Genomic DNA, 12,241 nt, shown 5'->3' on the forward strand with positions numbered 1-12,241 from the left:
CAGACCACTCTGATTACTGTGCCTGGGGTTCCACGCTGTCCCCTTGGTCCCCTGCAGAATGGGGAAGCCTCCTGCTACGCCACACGAATGGACTGTTCCTGCTTAGGGCAGTGTTTGTGCTGGGTGTGTTTCTACCAAACATCTCTTCAAGGCCACTTCGCTGGTTTGTCAAGAATGTTCTCAATTCTGCCCTTCCACGCACCTGTAGCTTTCACACTCAGCATTCAATGCAAACTAATGGACACTATGATTTCTGTGCATCTAGGTGGAACAAAAGGGCTGAAAAAAGCTCGGTGGGCCCCACTCCATCCCCCTCTGCAATATGGCAATCTATTGCCAAGAACCACTAATCAGCTCAGCAAAGTGCAACCTGTTATTCCAGGCTTGCCACAGCGCATGATTGCTGCCCCAGGGGGTTCCTGAGCAGAGCAGGCACCTCACATCTCCTCTGAACCAGACCAATTCACTCTGTAGATTCTGAGCACTGTGCCAGCCATTGAGGCAAGAAGCTCCCAGAATCTCTGCACAGCAGTCAGCAATCTAGGAAACATCAGCCACAGAACACTTGGGGAGCTTCAGTCAGGCCCCTGAGGTTCGTGTAAAGAAAGCATTTCCTGAGACACAGTGCCTGACAATGTGTGTTCAGATACATTACCTACCTTTAAAGGATATGACAACTGAATTTAGTTTTATGCTGCTTCATTTGACATGACGTGGAAGAGAACTCCCAGTCTCTACCAGGTAATTTTTACAGGTGCAAATTTTGCTTACTTGGTAATCATGGCATTGTCCTCATCTCCAGCTGCACACAATTCAGCAGCTGGGTGTGCAGACACTGGCCTCATTATGGCATTTACCACCACTGCAGCTTTACTTCACAATCACTCTGTACTTCTACATTAGTGTCTACTTCTGCCAGAAACTCATTTATGGCAGAACTGCTACCAGCATGCCACATCCTGGAGAAGGGAGTCAGCTCTACATGGATGTACAGGCTTCTGCATTAGATGGCACAAACTCCAAGGGTCCCTCCCAACCTCAGGTATTCTGTGATTATTAATTACCTGTGAAGGAGTCTGTAAAACTGCCAGTCTGGAGTGAGGGGGAGTGAGGAATATAGACCTTATGGAAATACTGGCACCATTCTCTGATACAACACATGAACAGGGGAAAAGTTGTATGAAATAAAGAAGATATTAAGAAAATATAATTAATGAGATTACCAGTTTTATGCACCATCACTTAAGGCTGATGCACTTCAAAGAAATCTCATCTCTAAGCTAGTCAAGAGCTTCTACAGACACATGCTCATTAGTCTCGTTTCTGTGTAGCACTGAGTGGCTATTAACCCATTTTGAAGGTACTTACATCCATCCATACTTAGAAATTCACAGAACAAGACCACCTGCCCCAGACAGTGCATTACATGAACAGATTAGATTGCAATCAACTAATTTTTAAATGTACGTGGACTTCCCCAGTAGAGAATCTATTTGTATCTGAGACTGCATTAATCAGAGGCTGATTAAAAAGAAGGAGAACCCCAAATATACTAATTCTTTGTTCCCTGACACAACCTCTGATCTGGAAGGCAACTATACCTGCTCCCCTCTAAGTGGTCCCGGGATTCTCAGCAATGAATGCACAGGAAAAAAAATCTGCTAGCAGAATCAGTGATCTTAGAGGAGAAAAAATAATGACCAGAATATAAACCAAAGTATTTATTATGGCTACAGCATTTAGGAACACCTCAGGAATGTGGATGAGATGTGGCAGCTATTCTTTTTTTCCTTTCTGTGTAAATCAGAGATACAAGCTGGAGTATTTCTGGGTGAACAAACTTCCCTGCAAAACAAAAGAAAGGGAAGGTTAATGAAAAATGCTCTCATTTTGCCACGTGTGAAAGGCTGGAATTGGAATGATAGCAGAGATGTCACTTTAGGCTCAGAATAAATGTCAAATTATTCTTTTAAGAAAGTGAATGCTCCCAATCCAATCCAATTATGGAGTAAGTGTAGCTACACCCCTTCTTCACAAAAAGCTTGTATTTTGTGCTCTATTCAGACATTTAAGAGCTGAAAAAGGGATGCACCGTGACCAAGATAATCTATACTATGTATGGTGCTACAGGAAACCACTCCAGTGCCAGGTGCACTTAGGGTATATGCTGCAGGCTCTACTCACACACCAGCTCAACTGAAGTTGTTGAATTCTGGTAGGGGAGCAAAGACAAATAGTTAGAAAATAAAGCATTATCAGCTTTGTTCACATTGTCCTTTTTTTTCCTTTGCTAGTAAAAGTCTTACAGAGAGATTATTATTTCCCTAGGGAATCACCAAAGTATAAATGGGACTTGTCAGGGACTCTGTTGGGTGACTGCTGGTCCTCTTATCCCTAGAGTTTGTCTATCCCTAGTTTTTTTCCCAGGACAGGACAAGTTAGTTACAGTCCTCTTCTGGTGTTGAACTATCTTGCCAAAAAGATAAAGATTATTATTTTACCTATTTCTGCTTTAAACTACCAGTGTATTTTGCAAAGGATGAAAAGCAGTAGACAGAATAAAAAGTAATACAGTTGCAACTTAATCATTTCACTGAGGTGGTTCTCACAGGAACCTTGGGCTGGTCACTCAGCTCACTTGGGGATAACAAATCCTACTTCACTGGCTCCTGAAACACTGACAGAGCACAAACAAACTGCTGTCAGAGCATGGGTGAACACTGAAGACTCCTTTATGAAGACTCTGATGTTTCAGGGAGATCCTTACACACATGCAAGTGTAATGAAAGCTGAGCCTCTCTCTAAGGTGAAAAGTGATGTAAAAGGAATTTGGCATAAATTAAATTCAGGTTTAATACCTACAGATAAATGTCAGGTATGTTCACAATGCATCCAGTTTCCCCAGAAATATTAGGGGACATGAGCAATGAGTAAAATAACTAGTTCTCACTTGCTCTGAATGTCTTTCAGGAAAAGAAAGGGAGTTTATGTATTTCATTTATGAAAGGAAAAAAAAAGTACCCAAATGTCATACCAGCAGTTGAATCAAAAAAATCCTGCAGTCTGCCAGGTGTCTTTTCCAACTCTTCATACTCAAATGCTTGCAGTATCATCTCACACTGATCCAACTGCTTTACAAATTTGGCCTCTGCAGTAGACTGGTTTTCATATTCCTGAAAAGATTTGTAGTTATAAGAAAATAATTTTGTTACTCTGAAACAGAACACTAAAATCTCTTTATATATCTAGAACTTTCTTCATTAGTACAAGTCAATCCAGAAATATTCAGCACAATTACGTCTTAACTTTGTTTTTACGAACACACAGTGGTCAGCAAAACACTTGAAATACATGCCAATTTTATATTAAATGCAGTGGGATGTAAAATACAGCCTTTTGCATAACCTGACTCTAAATATACCAATTGTTTTGGCTGAATCAGGGATGATATGGAGGTAAGTCTGCATGACACACAAGTTAAACAATAGGTTTGATTTAACTGTATTTTACGTAGAAAGATAATGTCAGGCCTGGCTAAGGCTATTAATTACCAGAGTGTGTGCCTACACACTGTCACCACCTATTTTTAAGACCTATTTAGCACTTTTCTCACCACTTACTGTTTCTATATGGAGTTGTTCTTTATATTTCTCCTGTCATTCCTGCCTAATCTTTTTCCTCTAATCTGTCTGAGCTGCTTATGTCCTTATGTCTCTCCTAGGAGATAGGGAGTGGTTAAGGGGTTTCCTCCCCTTCAAAATTTAAGTCCTTTAATCTTTCTGCTATCTTTTCCCTCTCTACAGTCATCATCAGTATATATTTATGAGTGATTCACATTTCTACTCAACTTGAACAATTTTGCTGTCATTTGCTTCCAGTGATGGCTGCAGACAGGTTTGGCATTGCATTTTCTCTTTCCCAAATCTACTGCATTGTATGAGATGTCTCACGAGCAGGTCTTCCTGACTCTCCTGACTTCCAAAACCAAGACCATAGAAAGGGGTTTTCTTCTGTGCAGGTTACCATTACCTTGATACCACTGGCAGGTCTGGCCCTATTCGTCATCCCCACAACCATTATCACACCAAAGTGCACACTGGGACCATCTAAGTTCCCAGATCCACAGAACCTGTGGATCATAGCACTTCCACAGAGAAGAGCAGCATGAGTGCAGGAAGAGGTTTGCCTACTGACCACAGAACCTGGCAATCCTTTCTGCATCTTATGATAACAACTGTGGTATGAGTGCCATTCACAGTGGAAAGACCCTGGCTTTCTAATTCCAGCACACTCATGCTCAGATAAGTGTGACAGTCATTTCCTTGTCTTGCATACTATTAGAAGCCTGTTCTTAGGCTTTACCTTTGAGGTCAGAAATCCAGATTTCGATAGGCATGATTGATTGGTTTATTATTCTACATAAATTTCAATGGTACTTTGAATTTTCAGTTACACCTTCATCATTATTTTAATAATAAATTTCATTTCAGTGTTTTTATCTTGTTTTTCTCTTTTCAACCTGAGCTTTGCCTCATTTTTAAATTAAGTCCTACTTATTTTCTTAAATCTATTTATTTCTACTCTATTTTTTTCTAATCTCTGTTGCAGGAGAGAGGGTCCCTCCAAGACAACAAACTCTTGGCAGCATTACAAAGGAGAACTTCAAGAAAAGAAGAAGTAGAGCTGTTCACCTGTAAAAGTCAGTTTCACCTCCAACAATCAGGTGGGAGTATCAATCTGCTGCCAACCTCTGTGCTATACACGATGTTACTGACACCTCAGCTCACATTGTCCTCAAGAAACATCAGCTATTACATGTGCAACTGTGCACAGTGCTGAAACAAACACTTACTGTTACCTCCCCACAGGTGGTTAAGACTCTGAAATTACAGTGTACTTTGGAAAAACACTAACTGGTCTCTCCAACACCACAGGTTGTCTTTTAAAAATCATTCCCATGCTTTTGCTCTTGAGAATAAAAAAGCAGGACAGAGCTGAAACGTGCTGACTCATTTACTTCACTGTTTTTTCAAACATATTTGGAATTAAGTTATAAAGTGAAGGTATGTCTGAGGCATCTTTCTGCTGCCCCTCCCCTACACAACACTCGCCAGGTACCCACCAATACCACCCAAAGCAGCAGTCCTTGTAAAGCCAAAGTGAAGAGATACAGAGACAAGGGCAGGGCAGAGCAGGAAGGACTTGCTAAGAATGTGAAGAAATCTTGTATTGCTCAGCACTGTTCAGCTCTGGTCCATGACCACCTTCACTCACCAAAAAAAATATCATAGTGCAATGTCTCTGGCTAGCGGAGAGCAGAGCAGCACACCAAGTTATCAGAGGCTGATTTTATCTCTTTTATTTTCTTCTTAAAGAGCAGATAGTTGTTCCACTTAACACTAGAGGGACTACATGTGAATAGTGGATTTTTAGGGTACCCTCTCTGCCAGGTCGGTTGCACTCATGCTAATGAATTGCAGACACAGTGCCAATAAATAATCCTGAAGGTAGAAACAAAGACCAAACTATCAACAGTGTGCACACATTAAATGATGGTTAATGAGAATGATGAAAAGCTAACATGCTAAAGAACTGACTCCATGCTGAACAAGCTCTTACAACGTCACTGGAGAAGACTGAGACCAGCAAAGCAAAAAACCCCAATTACACAGAACTAACCTTATCTATCAAAACCTCATTTTCCTCAATTATAACAGTTTCTCAAGGGAGAAGGAACCAGTACTCCCTAAAAAAATACACACATATTATTTCCTGTATCTGATGATGTTAGTTTACCCCCTTTACTTTAAAATATAGCTCTGAGTGCCCATTCCCACTGCCTGTTCAACCAAACAACTACCCAACTGCAAGAGGGAAAAAAAACCAAAACCAACTCTAAACCTAAAACAAAACCACAAACGGGGTGTTGTAGCAAAAGGCAGAAATTGGATGCCAAAATTTGGAATTTAAATTCCCTCTAAGTAGAAAAGAATATGAATGTAAGATACAGATTCAGATGATATAGTCCAAGAAACACAGAATGCTTGGACAAGAGGTTGTGGATTCAATTTCCCCCGTGTGACCGTATGTCAGGAGGAGATAAAACACAGTAATTATAAATTTGAATTGTGTGGAAATAATCTAATCATCTCTCATTTGCAAGTATAAAAGATCATATCAATTAACAGCATGGGTTCGCATAAAAATGGTTAAATCACCTTCAAACACAAAAGATACTGATACAAACTTTTAAAGAACCCAATACCAGAAATCTCCAGTGTTTGTAAAAAAGTGCATTTTTTTTGGGTCACATTTAAGTTTAAACGTTAGTTTACTTAATAATTTTAAGTTACTACTAAATATCTTAGTCTAATGGACTTTATTAGAAAGAAATGAAAGCCACAGATATTACTTGTATAAAAAGCAGAAGATAAACCACAGCACCATCACCCACCATTATTTTTTTTTCCTGTATTAAAAGCTGCATATGACCAGATACGAATGCAAGTGATAATGTAATAAAAAATCAGATTTATATCCAGAGGGCTGGATGTAGGGGACAAACTTTTCCCTTAGCTGTACAAACCAAGCCCTAGACAGGTTGATCAGGAACTCTGAGAGGCTAGGGGCAGAAGATGGTTATTTCATCAAAGTCCAGGCTTTCTGTTTGAAAAGGATCCAAAATTGACCTTGACTCATACTGTTAGGCTTTATCTTCTAAGCAAATATATCTCACTTTCTTGAGGTCAAAATAAGAGATGGCACAATTTCACAGATAAACGGGAAGAAGGGAATGGGTCACCCTGAAATTTTAAAATAGGATTAAAAGAATGCAAACTTACTTCCCAGAGTTCATAGATTTCTTTTCTGAGGTCCTCTGATAGAAGGTGGGTCAGCTGTTGCATAGCTGTCTAAAAAAAAGAAGCCATTTCCATTTATGTATTTTCTGAGCAACATTTCTATCATTAAATTTTCTGAATAATTATCTACATGTTACCAAGCTAGCAGAAACATCCACTACACAGCAAATTACTGTATTGTTTTGGCATGGCAATGTTTGGCTACAGCTCTGGCCAAGGTGGTAGCACCTCTGGGATAACATATTTAATGGGAGGGGAAAGCCCTATGCAACTTCACCCAGGAGGAGGAGTGAGAAGTGAGAGGAAGAACTCTGCAGATACCAGGGTTAGAGAAGAAGGAGAGGGAAGAGGTGCTTTAGATGCCACAGGAGATTCCCCTGCAGCCTGTGAGGAAGATCATGGTGAGGCAGCTGTGCCCCTGCAGCCCTACAGAGGAACAGAGATCCTCCTGCAGCCCCTGGAGGTCCATGCTGGAGCAGATATCCACCTGGGGCCCATGGAGGATTCGAAGCAGGGGGATACTCAAAGGAGGCTGTGACTCTGTAGGAAGCCTGCACTGGAGCAGGCTCCCAGCAGAACTTGTGACTCCAGAAATTGTTCTGCATGTTCTTTGTGTTCCCCAGTTGATCAATCTCTTTTCTGTGCCGTCTCTACTGTTTGGTCAGTAACATGAAGGGCTGCTTCTAAAACAACCAACATCACAAGCAAGACAAAGGTTTCATGCCATGATTGTTTCTCCACTTCATACAGAGGATACAGTATCACAATATGGTTCCAAATGGCTTGCCACCACTGAAGCATCAAGGTCTCCTTCCTTCTCACCTCTTTCCAGCTCTGGAACTCACCAGATTTCAAGGTCAGGTGGCTAAAATGACTTACCTGTCAAAAACCCCTACTCCAAACAACAACCTCCCTCCTCTAAAAAAACCCCAAAACTGCTTTTATTAATCAGGTTCATTTTCTGCTGCCTTAGTGCTGGTGAGACTCACTGGTTAAAGTTACTGCACAAGCAGCAAACTCTGGAGCCAGCTCAATGTTGGCTGTAGAGCAAACAGAAGAAAGGAGAACTCTACAGTGAAAGCAGAGTATTGATAACTCACCTCAAGCCACCTCCTGAAGTGGCTACCCATGGTCTATTTTTACAACAAAGTATTTCAGAGTCATCCTAAATATTTAATGCTTTACTCTTCTTCTCACAAAATCCTCACTGACTGAAATGGGAGCAGAAGGAGCTGCAAATACTTAAGAGAATTTCTTAAACATACCTAGGCATCAAAATCTCTTGCCTTGCCTAAATTCAAATGAGACCAAAGTTGAAGGCTGATTCTCAGTGACACAACAACCTTTAGAGGCTTCCAGTAAAGAGGTTTTCTCTGTTCAGTGTTTTGAAGCTCTTTGAAGAGTGTAACAAACACTCCAGTGATTATTCATCATCCATAAAAGGGGGCCCCTTTTATGCTTATCTGGTTAAAACTAGGGGCTGGGGGGCCATGACTAACTAGGAGTAAGTTTTTTGCTAAGAAAGTGGAAATTAACGATCTAAGGTGCATTTAGCATTCTTGAAGTACTATCTTTACAGACCATAATTGTGGTGTTTCTTTTTTTAATATACTTCATTGTGTGTTCTTACAATGAATGAAAAAAGCCTCTGAAGAGCTTCTGAGGCATGACATTGCCCTCTAGCTGTGGCTACAGAAATGGTTTACATTTTCTTCAAATAATGCCACAAATCAGAAACAACAAACCAGCAGCTTGGATAAGTGCAAGGCCAGAAATAAAGTGACTCTAGGCATGCTCACTCAAAGAATCACAACAGTAACAAAAGAGACACCTGCATCTGAGGTTCTGTGCAGAAGGTTTAAATGAAGTCTCTGTCAACCTCATGATCTGGCACCACACACAAGATCTGACACGAACTGTCATCCATCCTACTCAGTGCACCTACTCCCTGCTCCTCACCTCTCGGGAAGGAGGCTGAACATGACTCATTCAGGCTTACCAAAACTGCAGCTAGTTCAGGAATAAATAAAGGTAGAAACAAAGACCAAATTATCAAAAGGTCCAAGGTGAAGATTACTTCAAAGATTCTTCCATAACTTTGTACTTGGTCATGTTACAGGTACAAAAATCTCAATGAGCTGAAAACTCTACTTGGTTGTGGCAGGCTTGTCCAATGCCAATGACAGTATTATATTGCTTGGTGTGTTCCTTCACCACCACTAGAACATAAAAACACACAGAATGCTCTGCAGCTGTGGCTTCACACCTTATGTTCATACCTCTTCTCTCCTGTGTTTCTCCTCTTTTGGGATATTATCTGCAGGAGCAATATCTCCAACAATGCATTCAGCCATATCATGAACCAAAGCTAATCGTATGCATCTGACAAGAAGGAGGGACAGAATAATTAGTTTTTCAGCATTTTAAGTTGAAAACTTATCCTTAAGTTAAAAAGACTGCAGAATTTATCCCCCTTCATATACTCTAAAGGTTGGTTCGAGCCTTTCTTGAACATTATATAACATTTTCCACTTTTTTATTAAGGGAATTATTTTCCACCTTGACATGATTTTGATTTTTGATTTCTAGTCTCTACTGCTTGTAAATGCAGATTTAAGTATAAATACACTGTGTACCAGAGCATGATATTCAAAAGTAATGTACTTAGCTTTTGTATACTTGACTTTTGGAGATGTTGTGGTAATTAACTACATTATACACTTCACATTATTCCTGCAACAGGTAGAAGGTAATCTGATTGGAGCAATCCCAAATTCAGTATATAATCTGTCACTCACAGCTCTGCAGCTATGCCAGTCTGCAGCAGAATAGTCAAAAAAGCCTTCATGTCAGTTGCTATAGCTTTCTCTGCTATCCTAGAGGCTTTCTGTGGCTTCTTATCACTGCTGAGTGCTCCTCCAGTCTGTCAAAATCGACATAGTCTAAGGCTCTGACACAGCTGTTTGTTGCTTGACATTGTTTTTTAACAAGGGTCTTCAGCCTGTTTATTTACTATTTGAAAGAAGACCAGCTTTGAGCCTCTGCACTAAGGACTTGCCTCAACACTCACAGTTAAGCAATAAAGTTTTTATAGCCCCTTTCAAACGACCAGGTAAACAGGACCCTGTCCAAAGGATAGAGGGGAAAGGATTTCAAATTCCTTCAGTATGATTTAAAAGCTTACTTGGGACGACAGCTTCTTTAGCCTTTTGTTTGCAGCTCTCCCACAACATTAACATATGGTCGTGATAAGGAGAGGCAGTCTCACCTGTCCTTGTTAAGGTTTTTGTCTTCAGTCACCAAAGCCATCATTGCCATCCTGTACATGTGGTCGGAGACGCTCTCTGGCTTTGCCACGTTCCTGTACACCCATCCCGTCCGCGGTACTCTCTGTTCGTGTCACAGAATCACAGAATCTGTTAGGCTGGAAAAGCCCGCAGAGATCATCGAATCCAACCTCTGGTGGATACCACAGCATCCACCAGACCATGGCACTGTACAGGTTAAAACCATCGGTTTTGCAGGCCCTCGTTTCACAGACACCGGCAGAAATTCCGCCCCACCACGGGAGAGCTCTGATGCTCGCAGCGAACGCCTGCCCCAAGGCCAAACCAAGGCTGTCCCCGGCCAGGAGCTCGGCCCAGCCGCAGCAGGTGCCGCCGCAGCCCAAGGGCCGGGACACGGCAGCACCCACGAGGCCCCACTGCAGCCCAAGGGCCGGGACACGGCAGCACCCACGAGGCCCCGCCGCAGCCGCGGCCCGGCCGGGCCCGCTCCGCTGGCACAACACGGGCCGAAGCCCCTGCTCACACGGGCCGAAGCCCCGGCTCACGCCGGCCTCCGCCAGCCACCGCCCCCTGCCAGCCCCGGCCCCGCTGCCAGCCCGGGCACTGCCGAGGGAACCCGGCCCCAGCCCCCGCGCCTGGCCCTTGCCCTGCGCCCACCTTGAGCTGCCCCAGCAGCCGCAGGAAGGGCAGCAGCCCGACCCCGCCGCCCGCCGCCATCGGCCACTGGCAGCACGGCCTCGACCGCGGCTCCTCCTCCCGCCAGGACGCGTCTGCAGGGGGGCCCGGGCGCAGGCGTGTGGGGGAACTGCGTCCCCAAAGCTCCGGTTCCTCGGGGTTCATTCACCACAAAAAAGAACGACACGGGCTGCGACTGCAATAGAAGCCGGGCTGCTCACGGGCATGAGCGCTGCGAAGTGGAAAAGGGAAGGTGGCAGGCGTGTCCTCTCCTCTCTTCCGCTGAGGTCCAGCGGGGAGGAGGAGAGAAAGGCAGGAATAGCTCTGTCAAAACTGGGCATCTCGGTGACCTTTACCATGAAAAATAAAAAATAAAAAAAAAGAGTAGCGCAAGCTCATTTATTGTTCAGAGAAGAACGGATAGTTATCAGGGTTGCTGATGAGTCTTAAATTGTTCGTGGACTCCCGGCATTTTGCTGCAAGCACACTTTTTTGAGTTGAATAGATAATACGGTGACTTACCTGACAATTGGTGGATTTTCAAAATACGTTGCATTTCTTTGCTACTTTTATCTTGCCAGCTGAAACAGCGGGTAATGGTTTCAGTGTGGTGATGAAACAGTCTGTTTCAGGGAAGAACATCTGCAGTTTTGCCAGCTATCAACAGATGGCAGAGCATTTAACTTTCGTTTGTATAAATATTTAAACTCCTAAATTAATAATAAAGCCCAGACAACTTTTTAGTGACCATTTCAAGGCTGTTTTCCCACAATAAAAAACAATAAGGACCAGGAAAATCATTACCTTTACACCTGTGTACACAATCATAGATGCCTTGGGTGTTGCAGTACAGCTTTCCTGCTTGAAGTTAATCACACATCTGTTGCAGATTTGTCTTGACAGCTCTTGAAACCATCCATAATAAGAATGTCATACTTTGTCCAGGCTGTCTTCTATGTGAGTAATTTGTTTCATAATGTCCTCTTTGGACCTCCTTTAGAATGAACACTTGAGCGATAATCATGAGGCTGGACTCACAGGCACTGGCCTCAGTGTAATTTTTGTAATATTTGTCAATTTTGTAGCCTTTATATGTATATAATCCCTCTGCATGCCCTTGTGGGCTGGTTTGGCATATTGCTTATTGACACTGGTTTTCCACCCAGTCGTTCTTCAACAGTACATTTTATATATATATATATATATATATATATATAGATATAGATATATAGATATAGATATATAGATATATATAGATATATATATAGTTTATGTGCTTTTCCAAGTACCTATCAAATGCATCACGTGTAGTGTTAAATGGATGGACTCTCAGTTGGCTGGAGTACCCCGACATAGTACAAATATTAGCTCTGTCAGGATTTTAGTCTTCAGTAAGTAGCCTGAAAACAGAAACAAATC

The 12,241-nt window shown here is 42.3% G+C and overlaps 1 protein-coding gene across 1 annotated transcript; it reads right to left on the minus strand.

The window, feature by feature from the left end:
• Positions 1 to 1,706: 1,706 nt before the first annotated feature.
• On the minus strand, positions 1,707 to 11,470 carry HDDC2 (HD domain containing 2). The gene is made up of 7 exons (XM_054629983.2): positions 11,345 to 11,470; positions 10,805 to 11,172; positions 10,129 to 10,250; positions 9,140 to 9,242; positions 6,843 to 6,911; positions 3,035 to 3,173; positions 1,707 to 1,845 (listed from the first exon to the last, which is right to left on the minus strand). Exons 2-7 carry the CDS (start codon positions 10,985 to 10,987, stop codon positions 1,751 to 1,753), a joined length of 711 nt encoding a protein of 236 aa, XP_054485958.2. The 5' UTR covers positions 10,988 to 11,172; positions 11,345 to 11,470; the 3' UTR covers positions 1,707 to 1,750.
• Between the last annotated feature and the right edge of the window lie 771 nt (positions 11,471 to 12,241).

The sequence above is a fragment of the Agelaius phoeniceus genome, chromosome 3 (genome assembly GCF_051311805.1).
Source record: "Agelaius phoeniceus isolate bAgePho1 chromosome 3, bAgePho1.hap1, whole genome shotgun sequence".
Taxonomy (NCBI): Eukaryota; Metazoa; Chordata; class Aves; order Passeriformes; family Icteridae; genus Agelaius; species Agelaius phoeniceus.

Bases quoted from the DNA above. Each gene is read 5' to 3' on its own strand.
- HDDC2 (XM_054629983.2), bottom strand. From the start codon at position 10,987: ATGAACCCCGAGGAACCGGAGCTTTGGGGACGCAGTTCCCCCACACGC. The intron at 9,243-10,128 runs GTGAGACTGCCT...CCTTCTTGTCAG, and splicing joins AAAAACCTTAACAAGGACAG to ATGCATACGATTAGCTTTGG. The intron at 3,174-6,842 runs GTAAGTTTGCAT...AAATCTTTTCAG, and splicing joins AAATCTATGAACTCTGGGAA to GAATATGAAAACCAGTCTAC.